At 39.7% G+C, this 20,049-nt stretch overlaps 1 protein-coding gene across 1 annotated transcript in view; it reads right to left on the bottom strand.

Moving 5' to 3' along the window:
- The window catches only part of GLP1R (glucagon like peptide 1 receptor), a 73,860-nt gene that overhangs the window by 12,883 nt on the left and 40,928 nt on the right, over positions 1-20,049 (bottom strand). Inside the window, exons 4-7 of the mRNA XM_051996877.1 lie at positions 14,505-14,620; positions 13,841-13,947; positions 12,138-12,291; positions 8,203-8,362 (exon numbers count right to left, since the gene is read on the bottom strand). Coding sequence (XP_051852837.1) covers positions 8,203-8,362; positions 12,138-12,291; positions 13,841-13,947; positions 14,505-14,620 — 537 coding nt within the window. The remainder of the gene's footprint in view (positions 1-8,202; positions 8,363-12,137; positions 12,292-13,840; positions 13,948-14,504; positions 14,621-20,049) is intronic.

The following is a 20,049-nucleotide window of genomic DNA, read 5'->3' as shown; positions in this document are numbered from 1 at the left end:
TATATAAGTCTAGGTGAAAGAGCTAAGGGTCTGAGAAATAGGGAGATAATCCTTTGAATAGAAAGAAGACAATTCAAAGGGAGAGTTACGGTAGAATGGAAATAACGTATCAATTGACTGGATACAAGCTTACAGCACCTAGGTGGTGCTGTGGATAATGTCAGGCCAGGAATCCAAGAAGATCTGAATTCAAGTTCTGCCAGTTGTGTGATCCTCAACAAGGCACTTAATCCTGTCTGCCTCATCTTTCAAATGAGCTGGAGAAGGAAATAGTAGAACTCCAGTTCCTTTGCCAAGAAATGGGCCATGAAGGGTTAGACAGAACTCAAAAGGCTGAACAACAATGAAGTAATTGACTGGATATAGGGGTTAGGAGAGAGTGAAAAGAAGAGAACCCTAAAATTGTGAACCTGTTTGACTGAGAAGAGTGATGCTGTCAAGAGAAAAAGAGAATTTTAGAGGAAAGGAGGGTTTGTGGTGGAAAATAATGAGTTCTGTCTCAGTCTCTTACTCTCTCTCTCCATGTACATACATATGTGTATGTGTCTGTATGTGTATATATAATCTTTCCATCTTGGAGTCTGGTGATATATGTATGTATATACACACATGTATATAAATATATTTATGTAATACATTACAAATAGGGTATATTCATGTGTGTGTGTGTGTGTGTGTGTGTGTGTACATATAGCTATCAAATTATCCACCCATCATCAGACTTCAAGATGGAGACTTCATTATTAAGACTGAGACTTAGTGATGTCTACACTTATGTATCTCTCTCTAGACTGTGTTTTTATGAATCTTTCTGATTATGTTCATGTATTGACGTCTCTGAATCTCTTCTGTCTCTTTCTCTGTGAGACTTTCTATCTGTTGTCTATTTTCAGAAAAGGTAAAGATGTATATTTAGGTGTATAGGCATGGGTATGTTCTGTATATGTCTTTATGGCCTTTCTTTCCATGGGATATTTCTTTTATTTGTTTAATATTTACAATGATATTTAACATCTAATATATATACAATTTATTAAGTGACAATATAAATAAAATATTTAAACATTAATATTTATTTGTGTAGGTGAAGGGAAAGACACAAGAATTTGTTAAGTGCCGACTATGTGCCAAGTTCTTTACAAATATTATGTCATTTGATCATCACAACAGTCTTGGGAGGTAGGTCTTATTATCACTGTCTCTCCATCCATTTTGCAGTTGAGGAAACTGAGGCAGGGAGTGATTAAATGACTTAGCCAAATCACACAGCTAGTATTTGTGGCCAGATCCTTTAGGGTTAGTTCTCTCTCTCTACTATGCCACAAACTGTTAAGAGGCAGCTGTAACATAGCACCTAGGGAGTCATGAAGATATGGTTTTTTCATGCCTCTGACACATTGGTTAAGTCACTATAATCACTTAGTGCTCTAGGCACTTGCTGAGACTCTAAGTTATATAGAAAGTGCCAATAAACATTGATAGCCAGAATTTCCTTGCCTGGGCATTCTCTTTATCAGTGAAATCATAGATCCTGTCCCATTCCCTGTTTTAATTAGTAACATAAAATAATCCTTGGTAGTCTGGCACTAAATTTAAAAAATTAATTTAGGTAGTATAATAATTTTAGGGGCAACTAGGTGGCACAGTGTAATAGAGTGCTGACTAGAGTCAGGAGGACCTGAGTTCAAATTTGAACTCAGTCACAAGCCTGAGGTGTGACCCTAGGCCAAGTCATTTAACCCTGTTTGCCTCAGTTTCCTCATCTGTAAAATGATCTAGAAAAGGAAATGGCAAACTACGTCAGTATCTTTTCCAGGAAAACTTTTAAATGGAATCATAGACAGTTAGACACATCTGAAACCAAAGATTTTTAATCATACTGATAGCCAAATATCTCTTCAATTATTTAAATCAGAAGATATTTCTGAGACAGGAAATCTTAATTCTTAGTCTTCATTATTATTGTCACTATCACCACCATCAAAATCAGAAAACCTTTTTTCCTGATCATCTTTATGTATGGGACAGGATCCAAGAAAAAAATGACCATTTTTTTAAAAAATAAGGGATCACATTATTATAGTGCTTTCGTGTTTATAAAACACTTTCCTCACTATAAATTTGTGAAGTACACAAGGTATCATCATCCCCATTTTCTCAGGAAATTGAGACCCAGAGTGGTATAGATTTCCTTTTTCAAAGTCATACAGCCACTGAGCCTGAGGTAAGATTTGAACTGTAATATTCTGATTTCAAATCTATTATTCATTCATTTTCATTATTCATTCAAGTCTATGGTCCCATTCTATTATTCAATCCTTGTTTTTAAAAGAAAGTTCTTCCTGGATATTGGAGGACAGATGTGATGGACTCCAAGTCATTTGTGGACAAAAGACATGTCCAAGGTTACTTCTTTTTTCTTCTCTTCCCAAATCTTCAATCCTCTGAGTAATGCTTTTTAGTAGACTGCCCCTTATCCAGAGTAAGATGATGGTAGTGGGAATAGGGATGGAGGTAGAGAAAGAGAAGGCAGCAATAGTTAGAGATTAGGTACCCTGGTAAACAGGCCTAGTGAGCTTTGCAGTTGCAACATCTCCTTAACAAAGACTTCTTTTCTTGTTGTTAATGTTTTTTTAAACACACAGAAATCCTGCCCTGACTTGGAAACATTGCCAACTCTCAAGTGGATTGATCATTTTTTTTCCACTTAGAAAATAGAGAAACCAGGCTGGGGGAAAGGGGTTATGACTGGGGAGTGGGGAGTAGAGTGAAATTTCAATTGGGAAGAAAATTAAACTCATTCAGAAAGCAATAATTCCCTGGCACTTAGTTTTCTCTTAAAGCTACCAAACCATACTGTATGGCTACAACCTACACAGTTGCTTTGGCAGTGATTAAACATGGGATTGGGGTTTGGTGAGCTTCTCCTGAAAAATCCTCATTTCTGAAATCTACCTAATGATAATGACCATACCTGGTTTTGAAGAAACCATGAGGAAATGTACTTTCTTCCCTTCTCTGTAGAGTTAGGATCTATGAGTATAGAATGCTGCGTATACTTGATTGGTGTTAATAGGTTTTGCTATTTTTTTCCTTGTTCTTTTTTATTACAAAGGATTGCTTTGGAATAGAAAGGGAAGCAAAAAATAGATTTGGATGTGAAGGAGAGGTACAAAACATAAAATATCACTTGATTTTTAAAAATTTAACTTTAACAGCAGCCAATAATTTCTCAAACTGTTTTAACTTGCAAGGTTGACTGTCCTTTTGGGGTCTCCACTGGATTCTCTCTCTGGAATATCTTCTCCATTGAAGTGAAAAAAGAAACTTGAGAGATAAAGGTTATTATTTGGTCAGGTAGATTGTGTGGGAGATTGCCTATACCTGCTTGCTATTTCTTCTTCATCTGAACAATTGCTCTCTTTTTCAAATGTTCCGGATAAGGAAATTAAGAATGCTTTGTTTTCCTTATAGTCTTCCTACCAACCATGAAACCCTTTTGATACCTGGTCTCTCTATCTTCTCCCAGGCCTTCTCCACTGCCTTTGCCTGCATTCTGGTCTCCATAATGATAGGCCATTAACAAAGATGACACTATTTCCCAGAAGGGACAGATATCCTGTGGTTTGTCTCATGCACCTTTAAGAGAGCTTTGCCTTGGCTATCAGCCAGAGAGGGACTGGTCAAACTTATCTTAACTAAGTCCTAACAGTTTACTCTCCTCCTGTCGACCTCAAGGAACTCCTGGCAGATTAGGCTGCAGGGATCATAGGATCAAAGATTAACAACTGGGAAGAGTTTGGAATTCATTTAATCCAACCCCTTCATTTAAAGATGAAGAAAGGGAGGCTTGGAATAGATGAGTAAATTTCCTCAAGGTCATGTAGATTCCAGCTTCTTAAATTGTGGTTCACAACCCCATATGAGGTCTTACAACTGAATGTGGCAATTGAAAAATTATGATTTATCTTCAGTAAATATTTGATTCATATTCCTATTTTATATGCTTACATACCCGGGGTCATATAAAAGTGTCTCAGGTAAAAAGGAGTCCCAAGTTAAGAAGCACTGATGTAGACAATTAGGATTTGAACTGATTCCTTCCACTGAGCTTTGATGACTTTCTAGGAATCCAGGTCTAGGAGACTAGGGGAGAGAAATGGTGGGGAGGGAGGTATAAGGGAGAAATTTAGAGATGTTTTGCTTTGTTTTGTTCACGCAAATAATGTATCAGATGAACAAATCTTGGGTAGTAGTGTCAATAGAAAAATTAAAAACAAACCCGAAATATTTAATTTTGGGCTAAGTGGCTCTCTTAGGTTCCTTCTGTTTCCATAATTCTGTAATGAGGAGGATGGTCATTTCCTTACTCTGTGTTAGTTCCCAAGCTGATGAGCTTTCCTGTTTTCCCTCCTATTTTTCAACTCTTGCATATAGCTTCTGACCTCCTCTCTCCAATGAAACTGCCAGTGATCTCTTAATTGCTAATTCGGAAGATCTCTTCTATCATCCTTCTTGACCTCCATGTTGCATTTGACACTGTTGCTTCCCATTTTCCCCTCTCTAGTTTTTCATGACATTGCTCTCTCCTGGTTCTCTTCCTATCTGGCACCTCCTTTTCAGGGCTCCAGATCCTCCCTCCATGTCCCGTCCAAGTACTCTTCACAAAGGCTCTGCCTGGAGTCCTCTCTTTTCTTTAGATTCTCTTTCTTGATAATCTTTCCAATTTTCATGGATTCAATTATCATCTCTATGCAGATGACACCCGTCTCATCTCTCTCCAGAGCTCCATCCTTATATCATCATCTGTTGAACATCTTCCTTCATCCCTTAGAATGTGAACTCCTGAGGGAAGGGACTTAAAATTTCTGTTTTTGTTTTTGTCTTTGTTTTCTCAAGACCTAGCACAGTAATTTGCATATAGCTTAACAAATGCTTGGTTTGTTACCCTTAGGCAGTTCTAGATCTAGTCAAAGAGGGACAGGCAATATATAGGATAAGAATTTACAAAAGAACACGTCAAAGGTCTAATGAACTGTCAAGAAGACTGGAGTAATACTGAGCCAGGTTGGAAGAACAAAGAGACAGGCAAGAGCAAATCACTTGAGCAGAATCCACAGAGAACACTGGTAAGAAATGAGCCTAGAAAAATAGTGCTAGGTTGGAGAGGGCTTTGAATGACAAGTGAAACAGTCTGGATTTGATTGCGTGGACAATAGAAGGCCATGAGATTTTGAATAAGTGAATGACATGTGGAAATAATGTTTATGGAAGATTAATCTGCCCATTTGGTGCAGAGAGAATTGAAGTAAGGAGAGCCTGGAAGGCTCCCAGAGAATCAGTTAGGAGACTGACTGTTAACAATAGTTTAGGACAGAGGATGATCTGAGCTAGTATGTTGGCAACAAGAACAAGGAAGAAGAGGCAGACCTAAGAAACAAAAGCTTAGATATTATCTAGTCCAGGGGTTCTAAACTTGATTCAGTGAAACTTTTCTTAATGATTAATGTTTCAGTAGAAATGCTTTCCTTTGTAATCCTATGTATTCAGTTTTATGCATTTAAAAACATTATTTGGAGAAAGATGCCAAAGAAATTCAGGATCAGGGGTAAGCTGGAGCCAGCTCTAACCAGTCCTTGGAGAAGGGGATTATCAAATTTTCATGTGAACATTTACACCTCTAAAATCACCAAACATTTCAAATCAGAACTCGATTTATTGTTTTGTTGATTCTCCAGACTTAAGGAAGAAATGCTAAGGAGAAAATGTAAGTAATGCAGATCAAACTTAAAAACATGTCCTATAGACTACTACTTCCTCCTCTCTCTCAGAGAGCTGGATGTTAAACATCTACCAGTATATCCCAGCCTAGGACATACAAAAAATAAAGTCTCTTGATAATCTACTCCTTTGTTTTTTTGTGAGAAGACTGAAACCCAGAGAGAGAAAACAATTGGCCCATGTTCACTCAAGTCAAATCAATTAAAGTCAATAAACATTTATTAAGCATCTACTATGTGTCAGGCACTAAGCTAAGCGCTCAGACAGTAAATGGCAGAAATAGTACTAAAATCCAGTTTTTTTTCTGATTGAAAATCATCCAGTATTCTTTCCAGGGCACTGTTGTTGGTTTGTTTTTTTGTTTTTTTGTTTTTTTGTTTTTTTGGCTGAGGCAATTGGGGTTATGTGATTTGCCCAGGGTTGCACAGCTAGGAAGCCTTAAGTGTCTGAAGCCAGATTTGAACTAAGGTCTCCAGACTTCAGGGCTGGTGCTCTATCCATTGCACCACCTAGCTGCCCCGGCACCATTATTCTTTTGAAGAAAGGGTGAGGAGTTGACTGATGTGTGGTGGGAGTGCAAGAGGAAGAGGTTCTGATACTCTGAGACTAGGGCATAGGGTGACTGAAGCCACAGACACTGGTGGGAGACATATCAAGAGGGGACAGATTGGGAGAGGAGAATAAGCTGGGGATACATATAAGAGAATAGGGAGATAAGGTGGAAGGGGACAGAATTGATGTCACCCTCTAAGTTTTCTCAGTTCAAGGAAGGAAAGGAATAAGCATTTAATAGGCATCTGCTGTATGTCAGGGAGCCTGTTAAGCATTTCTACAAATATCATCTCACTTGATCCTCACAACAACCCTGTGAGGTAGGTAACATTATTACCTCCATTTTACAGTTGAAAAAATTGAGAAGTGCCTTGTCAAGGATCACCCAGCTAATAAGTATTTGAGTCATATTTGAACTCAGGTTTCATTTCTCAGCCCACTTCCCATTATCCCCCAACGTAGCCCTCCTCCTGCTTCTCTCAGGTGAGTCTTTGCTTGGTGAAAGGCAGAAACACAACCAGAAATGTTCCAGCAAAAAAAAGGGCACAATCATTCTCAGCAAACTTTTTTGGCTAAAACATTTCCAGCTGGGCTCCATTCATATCCATTGCTCCTTTCCAGTCACCCCCACCACCCCACAGTCTCTTGCTTCAGGCCTCCCATCAGTCATCTCAGCTACCTCAGCCATTTCAATTTCCCCAGACCTCCCCTTCCATCCATTTTTCCTCCTCTTCCATTCTAACTCTGCAGGGATAGAAGATCTTGTTGGGTTATGGAAGAAGCTGAGGCAGTCTTCTCACCTTCTCCAGGTGGGACAAAAGAAAGAAAAACATACCTGTGGCCTCAGACTCTCTCAAGAGATCCCTTCCTCCTCAAATGCAACCCTCCCCCGAAGTATAACATTGACATATTACACTGTGGGACTACAATGTCCTATCCTGTGCAGAAACTCCCTTTTTCTTATTCCCAGCTGCTAGTGTTGGCCATTCCTTTGACCCAATTGAACAGTAAAAAAAGAATCTGGACAGGTGACCTCCCTGTAGGAAGAAGGGATTTTTGGATGAGGATGATGACCTTGAGTGGGAGCAGAAGAAGTCAGACAGATGAAGGTAGGGGGCTCTTCTTGCAAGAACACCTAGTGAAGTAGGGAAGTGGAGGTCAGACATTCCAAAAAGAATGTGATAGTGGGGATGGGGGTAGCAAGGCATGAACTAGCTTAAGAGTCAGGAGAGGAAAGTACTACTTCTCTAGTTCCTTCAGGATTGCAAAGACTGGAGCCAAGTCCTGCCTATGACATATACTGGCTGTATGACTTAGTGTAAGTCATTTAAACTTTTGCTCCAGGCATCTCTCTTACCTATAAATTGTAAAGCACAACAGATCTGAATCAGTGAAGAGAATTTTCACACTGATCGGTCCTCCCACTGTAATCATGTTCTCGCTCTCCTACTCCATTCAACCTCCCCAAATAACTGTGTTATCTACCTCACCAGTTTGTTGTAAGGAATTGTTTATAAAATTTAAAACACAGCAGAAATGCTAGTTGTTAAATACTCAGATTACCATGTTCCAAAGAAATGTGCTCAACTTTTATCCTATTCCTAACTGTAAGTTCACAGGACTATTTCATTTATTTTTGTATCTTCTCCTCAACTTTTGGTATAAAGTTCTATTAGATAGGGATGGGGGTAGAAGTGGTGGATGAAACCTTAAAGACTCATGATCCAACAGTGTGGGAACAGGCAGGTGGGATATGACTATTTTACAAGTCTCCACTTTCCAACATGGTTTTTGCCTCATACTTCCGAGCAGCAAGGTCTCCTCAGGATCCCCCAGTCACCAGCCTCCTTCCTCCACACACCCCCTTACCCCAGCCAATGAACACGTAGAGTCTGAAGACCCTCTGTTCAGAGAAGACAGACAGCACAAGTAGGGTGTACAGGTAGATGCCCTCCACCAGAAGCCAGTAGTAATTAGCGGCCACACAATACTGCATCATGATAAACACCAGGCGGCAGCTCAGGGACTCCTGTAGAGGGGCAAGATCCATATTAGTGCTCATGGCTGAATAAGTCTTTGCTGCAGTAAATCGGTATATTCCCTAGTCTAGGATCTGTGTCTTCCCCACCATACTTAGAGCTTCAGGAGGGCAAGAACTAGACCGACTTTCCCCCACTTCCTCCACCACCTCTGAAGGTTTCTTAAGCATAGGGACTATGTATACTCCATATGAGTGGAACCTTCCTGAGGGCAGATAGTTTATTTGCTCTGTAAAGCTTGGAAGCTCCCTGAAGGCAAAGAATACCTTCCCCTTAAAATTGGAAGTTCTCTTAGGGTAAAGACAAAATCTTCCCTTATCTTAAAATTGGAGGCTTCCTAAAGGCAAAGCCTATTTCCCACATAATCTTGGAGGCCCCCAGATCCAGGAACTCATTAGATTATAAATCCCCTGAAGGTGATGACTTTATTTCTCCCATTCCCTATATTTTCTTAAACTCAGTACAAGGAACTCAGTTTCATTATTTCATGGTACAGTATAGTACAATGGTTTCTCAAAGTGTGGTCTGGGGAAACATGAAGTTAAAATTATTTTATAATACTACTAAGATTTTGTCATATTCGATAAAGTAAATATCAATAAAGATAACCATGAGTGTGCTAATAAATATTTAACAACTGGCTTTTAGGATGGGGGGTACCCACAACACATTTTTAAATTTAATATTCATAATTAGCATTCCTCCCTCACTTTCTTCAGTCTAGACTCTCAACAACAACAACAAATAAATCAAACCTTGATTTGTTGTTGTTGTTGTTGTCTAGTCATTTCAGTTGTAACCAACTCTTTGTGACTCCACTTGGGATTTCTTGGTAAAGATATTAGTATGGTTTATCATTACCTTCTCCAGCTCATTTTACAGATGAGGAAATTGAGGCAAATAGGGTTAAGTGACTTGTCCAGACACTTAGTAAATGTCTGATGCCAGATTTGAATTTAGGAAGAGGAGTTTCCCTAAATCAGGTCTGGCACTCTGTCTACTGTACCATTTAGCTTTCCAGATTTGTAGCATATTTCTGAGGTATAAATGCTCATTGAAAATTTCAGAACTGTTTCAAGTTAGAGCTTGGCTTTAGTATATCCCTGGATCATAAACAAAAGCCCTTTATGGGGCTTTGTAAGTAAATAAAGAAGTCCTGAGACCAAAAAAGTTTAAGAACCAGTAAAAAATGGATGGATTGCTAAACTTTATCTAGACTGCTAATTAGGAAGACCTGGATTTGAATCCTGCCTCAGACACTACCTATATGACCTTGGACAAATTATATGCTTCTTTGATCCTCAGTTTCCTCACCTGTAAAATAGGGATAACAATATCATCTACATTACAGGAGAGTAGTAAAGATCAACTTGTAATACCCTGAATAAAATTATTATAGTCTCTCCTACCCACCCCCTCACCACCCCTTTCCCTACCTCCATTCCCCCCTCTTTCCCTCCCCCCCCCCAATCTCTTTTTCCTTGTCATTAGGACTGGGAGAATTGAGTCAGAAAAGAAGCTTCAACATTCCATTAAGTCATAAAACTCCAGATGCTCTATCTCAATCCTTGCTATGATATTTCCCCCTCCTTTTAAATATTGTCCCTCACCTCACGTCTCCTGCCCTCGACCTTCTTATCTTGATCCTTATCCTGTCAGGACTAAATTATGATCCTTTCCTGGAATTATGGCTTGTTCGATCACCCAGTGTCTTCCATCCCCACCCTACCCCCCCTTATCTGCCTTTGTTTCTCCTATAAGACTGTAGCTGCCTAAGTTCCCTGCCTTACTTGATCGCTGCTGAATGCTTTGGACAAGACTCCCATACAGCTAACTAGTCCAAACTCAGCTAGTTTAAACTCTCCACAATTAAAAGATTTAAAACCAATCTGTCTTACCTTAGTTTCTCTGGCATTATAAAATGAAATTACTTTTAAAAAGATCTACTTCACTGTAGCAGTCCACCTCCATAAGATCTTTTTTACCACCCTTCCCCTCAGCTGCTAGTCAGCTCCCTACCTAAAATTTGATCTCATTATCAAATGACTATCATAATTATCAAATTATTTATTATCAAGTAATTATTTTGATCAAATTATTAGCATTATCATTATCAAATAATTAGCACAGTGGCTGGCACATAATAGGTTCTTTGTATATTACTGTTCCCTTCCTCTCATTAAAATGACATTTATTTTGTATACATTTTATATATATTGATATATATACAAATTGTTTTACCCCAATAGAATGTAAGCTCCTTGAGGCAGGCACTGTTTCATGTGATCATAGATTTAAGAAGCCATTGAATCAAGTCTTTAATTTTATTGATAAGGAAATTGAGGCACAGGGAAAGGGAGTGATTAGCTCTAGATTACAAAACTATTAAGTTTTATTATCTTTGCATTCCTAATACCTAACACAGAGGCATACAGCAGATGCTTAATAAAGGCCTGTTGATTGATATAGAAAGTATTTTGAAAAGTGAAAAATGCTATATAAATATGACCTATCATCATCATCATCATCATCATCTTTATTACTACGGTGTGTAATTTAACTCCTGGGAATATAACCTTAAACTATAGACTTAATTGTGACTTGAGACTTTATAATAACAACTAGAGCTATAGCTAAAAATTGTAGATATTTGTCCCCTCCTGTTTCCCATCACCTCTTAATAAGCATTTAAGTACTTCTTTTAAAAGTGATGATGGCTTTGAATTCTCTTATTAGAAGATATCTGCTTATATTGCAGTTCTCTAGGGAAATTTAAATAAGAGCTTATTATTATTGACTTGTATTCTTTTATTTCTGGGTTAGATTTCCTTTATTAGAATGTAAGCCTGGACTCCCCCAAACAATGGGAGAAAAGGCCAGGTCGGGATCGGGGCTTATGTTCAAAATATTTAATCTTATGTTTTGCAGTTTTTAATTGGCACTCCCTTTTATTGACAAACACCTTGTCATATGGGAGATGCCCTTTCTTGGTGAGATAATAATAAACCCCTTTTTACTTTTTCTTACTCTGAGAGTCTCTGATTGTTTTTGTGCTTAATAACAGTCCCAGACACTATCTCTATGATTAGGGCAGATAGGTGGCAAAGAAACCAGAGCTCTAGCCTGGAGTCAGGAGGACCTGAATTCAAATCTAGCCTCAAGAACTGTGACTCTGGGCAAGTCATTTAACCCTATTTGCCTCAGTTTTCTCATTTGTAACATGAACTGAAGAAAGAAATGGCAAACTACTCCACTATCTTCATCAAGAAAAATCCATCTATGCAAGAATCGGACACAATTGAAAAAACAATAACTACTACTATTATTTACTTGTTCATCTATCCCTGAGCCTGGAGTCAGGAAGATCGGAATTAGAATCCAGCTTCAGCTGTTTCCTAGCCGAATGACCCTAACCAAGTCATTTAACTTTAACTTCTTTCATTTTAAATTAGATCACATTAATACCTACATCCCAGGTTATGGTGAGGATTATATGAAATAGTTATAAATTACAGTGCCTGGCGCATAGTAGGTGCTTAATAAATGTTTATTCCCTTCCTCCTCCTTTATATATATTGATATATGTACAAATTGTTTTTCCCCAATAGAATGTAAGCTCCATGAGGCAGGCATTGTTTCGTGTGATCCTAGCTTTTGCCCTAGTTCTTTCCTCCTCTTCCTATCCTCCACTCATACTTCAGAACCTCCATCCCCACCCCTCATAGCCACACCCACATATACACCCAAACACCCCGACCCACAGACCTGGTAGGAGAGGAGACCATCCCATTGGTAGCGTCGGGTAGCCGTACCGTACATCCACTTCAGCACAGCATCTCTGATGAAGACGGACAAAGCTCGGAGGATGAAGGACATGAACAGATTCAAGTGGATGTAGTTCCGGGTACAATGCAGGTGTCTGTGGGCAAAACACAGCCCCCGAGCCCCTACTGTCTAGCACCCGCCTCTGCGAGCTGGTCTTACCTCAGCTCACCCCCTCCTATCCTTTTTATGTTAGGGCAGGTCAGCATCAGCTGTCAGAGCTCCCCTGTATACAGTCATGTATTGAAACATGCACTTGCATGCATACAGTCAGACTTGGGGAACTTCCATTTATCTCTTTATCTAGCTGTCTATATACATATATTATCTACTACCTGCCAGGCACAGTGGTAAGCCCTTTACAAACATCTAACTTGATCCCCAAAACAACCTTTATCTCTTAGAGTCCTTAAAACCTCCCATTGCTCTCTAGAGCATAGAGGGCAATTCTAAACCCTTCCACCTGCCATTCAGAGCTTTTAAACAAAATAATAGAAGATCAATATGAATAAAGTATTCTTATTCTCCCCTTCTCTTGCTACCCTTTCACATACGTCATGCTTATGCTTGACTACGTAGTCCAGCTCTGCTATACTCCCCCTTAAAGAGATTTCCTTTCTTCCCCCAACCTAAATAGATCCTGGCTAGCTTTCATAGACTAGTTTCTAGCCGCAGGCAACAGATTAGAATGGTTGCTGGAAAGATTAAGGCTTGACCCTGGGGAAAGACTTTCTAGTGGGAGCTGATGAACACCAGGAAGGTCATCTCAGTGAATCATCAAACATCTAAGGGTGGAACTGGTAAGACCAGCTATCCTAATACCCCCCTTTTACAAAAAAAAAACAAAAACAAAAAAACAAACAAAAAAAAAAGCCCATTCAAAGGAACTTTACAAAGTTAATTGGTAATAAAGCCAAGTGAAAAAATTTAGGCTTCCTAAAATCTGGACTTAATTCTAATGACCATTGTTATTTTTAGGAGATTATAGAAATCTTAAAAACAAACAAAAAACAAAAACAAAAACCCAGAAATGGAGAGTTGGGAAGAATCTACTTATTTGAAGCCTAACATGAGATTCCCAGCATATGTTCTTTTTGTTGTTCAGTCATTTTCAGTTCCATCCTACTCTTCATGACCCCATCTGGGCTTTTCTTTACCACGATATTGCAGCAGTTTGCTATCATTTCCATCTCTAGTTTATTTTATAGAAGAGGAAACTTAGGCAAGCAAGGTGATGTGACCTGCCCAAGCTCACATACCTAGGAAATATCTGAGGCTGAAATTTGAACTCAAGCCTTCCTGACTTCAAGCCCAGAAATCTATCTACTGAACCACCTAGATGCCTCCTTTCTACCATAATTGACAGTAAATGCTTGCTGATTTTATTTTAGTGCAGTGAAAAGAAAATGGATCTTCCCAGAGGCATTCCCTGGGATCAGAAAGTTAGGTCTAGAAGGGTCAAGATCCCAGATGGTGACTTGAAGCTCAGAAAGAGGATTCAAATCCAGGTCTTCTGACTCAAAATCTACCATGCTTCTTACTATAACACTCCCGTGGGGCTAGGCTGCTACTGCAGAGAAGCTCCTATCCCCGCTCTAGCCTATGCTGGCTTCAAATCCTTTTCCTGCCCAGTTCCCAGTAGTTACCTGAATCGAAGAAGGATGGCTGTGGCGATGAGCAAAGCCGAGAAGGAGAGTGCATAGCCCACAGTGTAGATGATGGTGAAAGACAGAAGCTGCTCCTCAGGGTGGCTCTGTGTGGATGTGGGTTTGGGGAGGGAGAGGGACACAGACAGGACTGTTACTTCCAATCCTGAACTCTTCCCCACTCAGCCCAGCGAGACAGTCATCTCCTTAGTGGTGACACATCTGGTCCAGAGTCTACTTGGGTCTGGAAATCATCCCCAACCTTGGCCCCATTACTCACTCCCTTGGAACACAAGAATAAGCTTCTGGTTGAAGGGATGAGAGAAGCAAAGGAATACAACTACCTACAGGCTCTTAGGGACACTGTACCAATGGTCTCCAGAGTAAGGGGAACAGTACTTAGAGAATCTCCTGCTAGAGCAAGATAGAAAAGTGCCTTCTTTCCCTCACCTCAGTGACCCAGAATGAATTCTATGCACAAAACTTGGAAGTAGGGAGTGGATGGTGATCCAGGTGAGTTCATGTCTTCCCAGAATCTTCCATCCTGGACTGGTATCTTGCTTGTCCTACTCCCTTCTCACATGTAAGTAGATCACTCTATTCCCCTTCCCTGTTATCATCCACTTGTCCTTTCTTCCCCTAGTTGGTTCACATCCCAGCTTACCTTGTTTCCTGACTTGTTCTCACACTCTGACAAATCCCTCCAGGGTAGACTGGAGTTGTCATCATGTAGCCATGTGCCCTCCGTTGTGCAGAATCGATACACATGTCCCTGAGACACTGAGAGGGGGAGGAATACCCAAGGAGATGGACAAGATGGAAATATGGGAAAAGAGGGAGAGATGAGGATGAGAGGAGACAAGATATAGGAGGCAATGTGGGGGAGAGGGAGACAGGAGAGGAGGAATGGCACAGAGAGATGAGTAGAGAGAAATATAGGAGAAGCACAAGGAATTGAGGAGAGGGAATATGGGAAGGAGAGACAGATTGGGAGAGGTGAAAATATGGGAGAGAGGAAGATTTGAGGAGGAGTAAAGATAAGTACAGATGGAGATATTAGGAAACAGGAAGTTGGGGATGGGAAATTGAAGATATGGGATAAATGGAAATTTGGTGATACAGGAGAAGATTGTGAAAGAAAGGTTGATTGGGAGAGAATGGAGAAATAGCCAGAATGGAGATATGGGAAAACAGGGACAGAAAGACATCCTCATTAGCTACCAGAAAGAACACAATCCTAGCTTCTTCTCTCCTCTCTTACTGATGCCAGCATAAGTAATTAGGTAACTAGGTGTCTCATCTACTCCCTGTTTCCTATCTCCAAGCAAAGGATAGTGTATTCCTCTCTTCCCTTCTCCTTTCTCTTTACTCCCCAGTTCAGATTCCTATAAATAGGGTCAAAAGTGTCAATTTACTAATGAAAAATCTGCCCATTCCCAGATCAATCCTTTCAATCTCCTCTTCTCCCTTGAGTGAAAACTAAGCCTTCTTCCTCTAACAAATACCCCAATAATATCCTCAGACCTTCTCTGACCCCTTTCCCAATATAGATGCCCTTGACTCCGGTCTTCAAAAATACCCCACCATTATCAAGAGTAGGTACAACTCTGTGGATGCTGCCCATTGCTGAAGAAGGGATGGGATCAATAGCTGGAAGGATGACGTATGTATGGGCAGGGTTGATGGAGGAATTGGAAGGAGAAAGAGAAGTGCAAGATATTTTAAGGAGAGATGAAGTGGGGGAGAGAGACAAATAGTCCTTGAGATAAGAAGATCTGGAGATGAGAGAAACACAGAGTGGAAGTTCAGAGGAGTAAGCCAGCTGGGTTTATTTAAGGCAGAGGACCCCTGGGGTGAGGGGGGAGGAGGGAGGAAAAGATTTTTCAGACTCCATCTCCCTTTCTTTTGCTCCTAACCATCACAGTTGGCATTTGTTAAGAAGTAGTTTGGTGCCAACAGGTCTTTAATGAGACAAGCTTTTTCCATATCCCTGCTTACAGCTTCTTAATCACACCCACTAACGACTTAATCACTGCTCAGAGGGGAGCGAGCTGGCCAGCCCCCATTACTGCCTGTCATGCTTCCTCAGAGACACATTAGGTCAGTGTCTACTTCTTGCTCTCTTCCATAAAGTGCCCCGACTAATTGCTGTAGGCAAAGCTTTGTGGGAGTTCAGTGGGAGATAAATTGGAAAAGAAACAGTTCTTATGTCTCCCAGTGCGATGGGAGAATTTCAGCTCCTGCCCTCAGGAAGCCTTCACAACTCCTTGGGATAATGGGGGGGCAGGAGGAAAAAATTTCTCTGCCCTTGCAGAGTCTCAGGCTGGATAGGGGCAGCAAATTCTCTGCCCTGGGGTAGTCTCTGGGTAGGGAAAGCAAATTCTCTACCCTAAGGGAGTCTCAGTCTTGGGGGGAGGGGGAGAGGTAGAGAGTAACTCATTATTGCAGACTTTAGGGAAATCTAGAGGAGTGTTGAGGGTATCAGCAGAGACTCAGCCTTTAAGGTAGTGGTTCTCAAACTTTTGTTTTCAGTATCTTTATCCTATTAAAAATTATCGAGGATCTCTCCAAAGCGTTTTTGTTTATCTGGATTATATTTATAGACATTTACCATATTGAAAATAAAAAACGATTTTTGAATTTGTATACCCCTAAAAGGGTTTTAGAGATCCCCAGGATTCTCTAGACCATACTTTGAGAACCACTGCTAGGTGTTCCCAATCGGATTGCCATCGCCACAATCACTGCCTTGAGATAGAACCACTATCACCCTTAGTCTGAGGAGGGTCATACAGACGTACCCAGCGATATGACAAAAAAAATGCATAAATCAAAGGAAAGGGCCCACAATGTTCATCACTACGCCGAGAATGTGCTCCAATACTACACCTCTTCCCCACCTCACGCCATGGTTGAAGGCTCCCTCTTCCCTACAAGGTCATCTATATACATGGATGCTTTCTCCTAGGTAACTGGCTATTCTAAGTGGCTGATCGGATGGCATTTTCTCAGTCCTTACATTCAACCCGAGAATACAGCTGATAAGTAAATAAAGATAATTGAGCATAGAGAGAATGCTAACAAATAGGCATCCCAAAAATAGGAAGTGGCATCTGAACTGAGCTTACAAGGCAGCTAGGGATTCTTTGAGGCAGAAGTGAATAGGGAGAGGATGCCAGGTATGGGAGAGTGGGCGATGGGAGGCGAATAGTCTGTGCAAAGGGCAGAACATTTGTTCCTTCAAAGAACAAGTGATCAGGAATGTAAAGTTCACAAAGAGCAGTAATATAAGAAAAGTCTAGAAAGGTGGGAGGGAACCAGATTGTGAAGAGCTTTACATGCCAGACTGAAGAATCTATATTTTATCAGGCACAGTAGATAAGAGTTGGACCTAGAGACAGGATTCCTGTGATCAAATCCAGCCACAGACACTAACTAGCTAGGTGATCCTGGACAAGTCAATAAATCTCTTTCCTCATTTGCAAAATGAGACTACTAATAGCACCTACTTCACTTCCCAGAGTTGTTATGAGATGATTATAAAGCACTTACCTAGCACATATTAAATGCTATATGATTTTTGCTATATGATTATTATATTGAAGGCAACAGGGAGCTACAGAAGATTTTGGAGAAGGGGGTAGGGAGTGACATAGTTGGATGTGTATTTTAGGAATATTATTTTGGTGATTCTATAGTAGAAGGATTGTATAAGGGAAAGAGTGGAAGCATGCTGAAAGAGAAATTAAGAGGCTAATATAATAAATACTACAAATGAGAGAAGATGAAAGACAGAGAAGAAAGAAAGGAACAAATTCAGCAGATTCAGGATATAAAAACTGATAGGAAGGGGAAGGGCAGGGAAGGGAGTGGTTACAATCAAAGATGATTTGAAGACTGTAAATTTGGTGATTGAAAGGATAATGAAAGGATAGTCACAGAAATAGAAAAGTCTGAAGGGAGAGGCAGGTTTAGGGAAAAAGATAATGACTTCCATAGAGTTAAAGTGGCTAATGGGATATCCAGATGGAGGTATCTTACAGGTAGTTGGTCATTTGGGACTAATGCTCAAGAGACTGGGGCTGGATATGTAGATTTGGGAGTCATCTGCAGAGAGCAAATTTATGAGAATGTGAAGATTGGAGGACCAGGATGGAACCTTGGAGCCTGCCATTTTTATTTTTTTTTTTTTTTTTTTTTTTTTTTTTTTTTAAGTTTTTTTATTTAATAATTACATTATATTGACACTCATTTCTGTTCCGATTTTTTTCCCCTCCCTCCCTCCACCCCCTCCCCTAGATGGCAAGCAGTCCTTTATATGTTGGATATGTTGCAGTATATCCTAGATACAATATATGTTTGCAGAACCGAACAGTTCTCTTGTTGCGTAGGGAGAATTGGATTCAGAAGGTATAAATAATCCGGGAAGAAAAACAAAAATGCAGATAGTTCACATTCGTTTCCCAGTGTTCTTTCTTTGGGTGTAGCTGCTTTTGTCCGTCATTTATCAATTGAAACTCAGGTCTCTTTGTCAAAGAAATCCACTTCCATCAAAATATGTCCTCATACAATATCGTTGTCGAAGTGTATAATGATCTCCTGGTTCTGCTCATTTCACTTAGCATCAGTTCATGAAGGTCTCTCCAAGCCTCTCTGTATTCATCCTGCTGGTCATTTCTTACAGAACAATAATATTCCATAACATTCATATACCACAATTTACCCAGCCATTCTCCAATTGATGGGCATCCATTCATTTTCCAGTTTCTAGCCACTACAAACAGGGCTGCTACAAACATTTTGGCACATACAGGTCCCTTTCCCTTCTTTAGTATTTCTTTGGGATATAAGCCCAATAGAAACACTGCTGGATCAAAGGATATGCACATTTTGATAATTTTTTGGGCATAATTCCAGATTGCTCTCCAGAATGGTTGGATTCGTTCACAACTCCACCAACAATGCATTAGTGTCCCAGTTTTCCCGCATCCCCTCCAACATTCATCATTATTTTTTCCTGTCATCTTAGCCAATCTGACAGGTGTGTAGTGGTATCTCAGAGTTGTCTTAATTTGCATTTCTCTGATCAATAATGATTTGGAACACTCTTTCATATGAGTGGTAATAGTTTCAATCTCATCCTCTGAAAATTGTCTGTTCATATCCTTTGACCATTTATCAATTGGAGAATGGCTTGATTTCTTATAAATTTGAGTCAGTTCTCTATATATTTTGGAAATGAGGCCTTTATCAGAACCTTTAACTGTGAAAATGTTTTCCCAGTTTGTTGCTTCCCTTCTAATCTTGTTTGCATTAGTTTTATTTGTACAAAGGCTTTTTAATTTGATGTAATCAAAATTTTCTATTCTGTGATCAGTAATGGTCTCTAGTTCATCTTTGGTCACAAATTTCTTTCTCCTCCACAAGTCTGAGAGATAAACTATTCTATGTTCCTCTAATTTATTTATAGTCTCATTCTTTATGCCTAGGTCATAGACCCATTTTGATCTTATCTTGGTATATGGTGTTAAGTGTGGGTCCATGCCTAATTTCTGCCATACTAATTTCCAATTATCCCAGCAGTTTTTATCAAATATTGAATTCTTTTCCCAGAAGTTAGGGGCTTTGGGTTTGTCAAACACTAGATTGCTATAATTGACTATTCTGTCTTGTGAGCCTAGCCTTTTCCACTGATCCACTAATCTATTTCTTAGCCAATACCAAATGGTTTTGGTGACTGCTGCTTTATAATATAATTTTAGATCAGGTACAGCTAGGCCACCTTCATTTGATTTTTTTTTCATTAGTTCCCTTGAGATTCTCGACTTTTTATTGTTCCATATGAATTTTGTTGTTATTTTTTCTAGATCAATAAAATATTTTCTTGGAAGTCTGATTGGTATAGCACTAAATAAATAGATTAGTTTAGGGAGTATTGTCATCTTTATTATGTTCGCTCGGCCAATCCAAGAGCACTTAATATTTTTCCAATTATTTAAGTCTGACTTTATTTGTGTGGAGACTTTTTTATAATTTTGCTCATATAATTCCTGACTTTCCTTTGGTAGATAGATTCCCAAATATTTTATGGTATCAACAGTTATTCTGAATGGAATTTCTCTTTGTATCTCTTGCTGTTGGGTTTTGTTGGTGATGTAGAGCCTGCCATTTTTAATAGGTACAAGATGTTTAATGATCCTTCAAGAGAC

Source organism: Antechinus flavipes, chromosome 4, assembly GCF_016432865.1.
Source record: "Antechinus flavipes isolate AdamAnt ecotype Samford, QLD, Australia chromosome 4, AdamAnt_v2, whole genome shotgun sequence".
Lineage (NCBI taxonomy): Eukaryota > Metazoa > Chordata > Mammalia > Dasyuromorphia > Dasyuridae > Antechinus > Antechinus flavipes.
This window is presented reverse-complemented; position numbering and strand designations above follow the sequence as displayed.